General features: G+C 55.2%; 1 gene segment (V, D, J or C); it reads left to right on the top strand.

The window, feature by feature from the left end:
* Nucleotides 1-276: 276 nt before the first annotated feature.
* On the top strand, nt 277-860 carry LOC105309623. The segment is given in 2 exon segments: nt 277-371; nt 484-860. Coding segments are annotated over 2 exon segments (423 nt in total).
* The last annotated feature ends 940 nt before the right edge of the window (nt 861-1,800 follow it).

Here is a 1,800-nt window from a genome sequence, read left to right as displayed (position 1 = left end):
GGCACACAGGACCTGTTTCTGAAGGTCTGGGAGTTAATAGAGCTGGAACCAGCCACATGGCACTGTTTGGTGCCCTCTACATAGGCCTCACAGCTGTGACCTCCCCAACCCTCACGTCCCACACAGCCCCGCCTTTGCCCACCCCTTAACTCCCAGGCAGAGGGGCCTGACCCCGGGTCCAGTGTGGGATGAGAAAGCTGAGAGTGTCATTTGCATGAGTGGACCCTCCCTCTGTCAGAGCTTGAAGAGGGGAGGGAGAGATTTGGGGGAAGCTCTGCTTCAGCTGTGGGGACACAGAGGGCAGGACGCGGTGATCATCTCCACCATGGCCTGGTCCCCTCTCCTCCTCACCTTCCTCGCTTACTGCACAGGTGACTGGATAAGGGGACAGGAGAGGGGAGCCTGGGAAAAAACATGGGGCGCTGCTCCCTCCCCTTGTCTTTAGCCCCAGCATCACCATCTCTGTGTCTCTTCCTCTTCCAGGCTCCTGGGCCCAGTCTGTGCTGACCCAGCCGTCCTCAGTGTCTGGGGCCCCGGGACAGAGTGTCACCATCTCCTGCACTGGAAGCAGCTCCAACATCGGGGGTAGCTATGTGAGCTGGTACCAACAGCTCCCGGAAAGGGCCCCCAAACTCCTCATTTATGGTGATAGCGATCGATACACGGGGGTCCCCAACCGATTCTCTGGCTCAAAGTCTGGCAACTCAGCCTCCCTCACCATCAGTGGGCTCCAGGCTGAGGACGAGGCCGATTATTACTGCTCAGCAGGGGACAGCAGTCTCAGTGCTCCCACAGTGCTCCAGACCTGTGGGGAACTGAGACAAGAACCTTCTGTTTCCTGTGCAGTGGGGCTTCCCTGAGCCGACCCCACTGCTCTGACCAGACAGCCGCCTTCTTTGTGTGTTTGACCTAAAAGTGAGGTTTGAGACCCACCTGCAGGGAAATGTTGTCTAGAGAATGTGTCCACATCCTTTGAATTCTGCCCCCAAGCCTGTCCTTGTTGGCAACAGATTGAATAATTTTCTGAAGTTGAGCAATTTCTGGGTACCAAGGTTTGGCTGCTCTAGGGACAGATTCTGTGACGACAGGTTAGGGCACAACGAAGTACACAGAATCCAGCCCCATCTGAATCAGGAATTATCACTCAGGTCCAGTATGGGTCCTGTATAAAGTGCTACCAGGAAAGGGCCCCTAATCCTGCGTTTATCATTATAGGAGTCGACCTTCAGGGTCCTGTCTGATCACCTGGCTCAGATCTGGCACCTCGGACTCTTTAACCATCACTGGGCTGAGGCCTTAGGACGATGCTGATACTCAGTGCACCTCTGTGACAGCAGCCTCGGTGTTCACACAGAGCTCCAGGCCTGTGGGGAACTGAGACCAGAACCACTTTATCATCTGCCAGGAGTGGAAACACCCAACAGCGCCTCCTCAGGCTGCGCCTGTGGCTTGGGCCCCTTCTGATTCTGCTGCTGCCTCAATGGGCCCAGTGCCTGGGAGTGAAGGCTCCTCATCTCCCTTGTGTCCTCAAAGTCATCACAGCAGCAAAGGAGACAAAGGCCAGCTCCCCATCAGCTGGGGACACAGAGACTTCCCACTGATGTTCAGGGGCTGAGGTGGGGTTCCAGCAGTGGTCATCTCAGCCCTGAACTGTGACTGTGGAATCCTCCATCTTCATCATTGGTCATTTACCTATTTCCAGAAGTTTTTAGAGTAAGTCATCCATTTTTAAGTCTTCAGTGTGAATGCCTGTTCTTTCTGCTCACAGGGAGGTGTCTTCTGTCCCTAGTGCACTGGCCC

The sequence above is a fragment of the Pteropus vampyrus genome, unplaced genomic scaffold, assembly GCF_000151845.1.
Source record: "Pteropus vampyrus isolate Shadow unplaced genomic scaffold, Pvam_2.0 Scaffold807, whole genome shotgun sequence".
NCBI lineage: Eukaryota > Metazoa > Chordata > Mammalia > Chiroptera > Pteropodidae > Pteropus > Pteropus vampyrus.
Note: the sequence above shows the minus strand (reverse complement) of the source record. Positions and strands in the feature narration are given on the sequence as shown.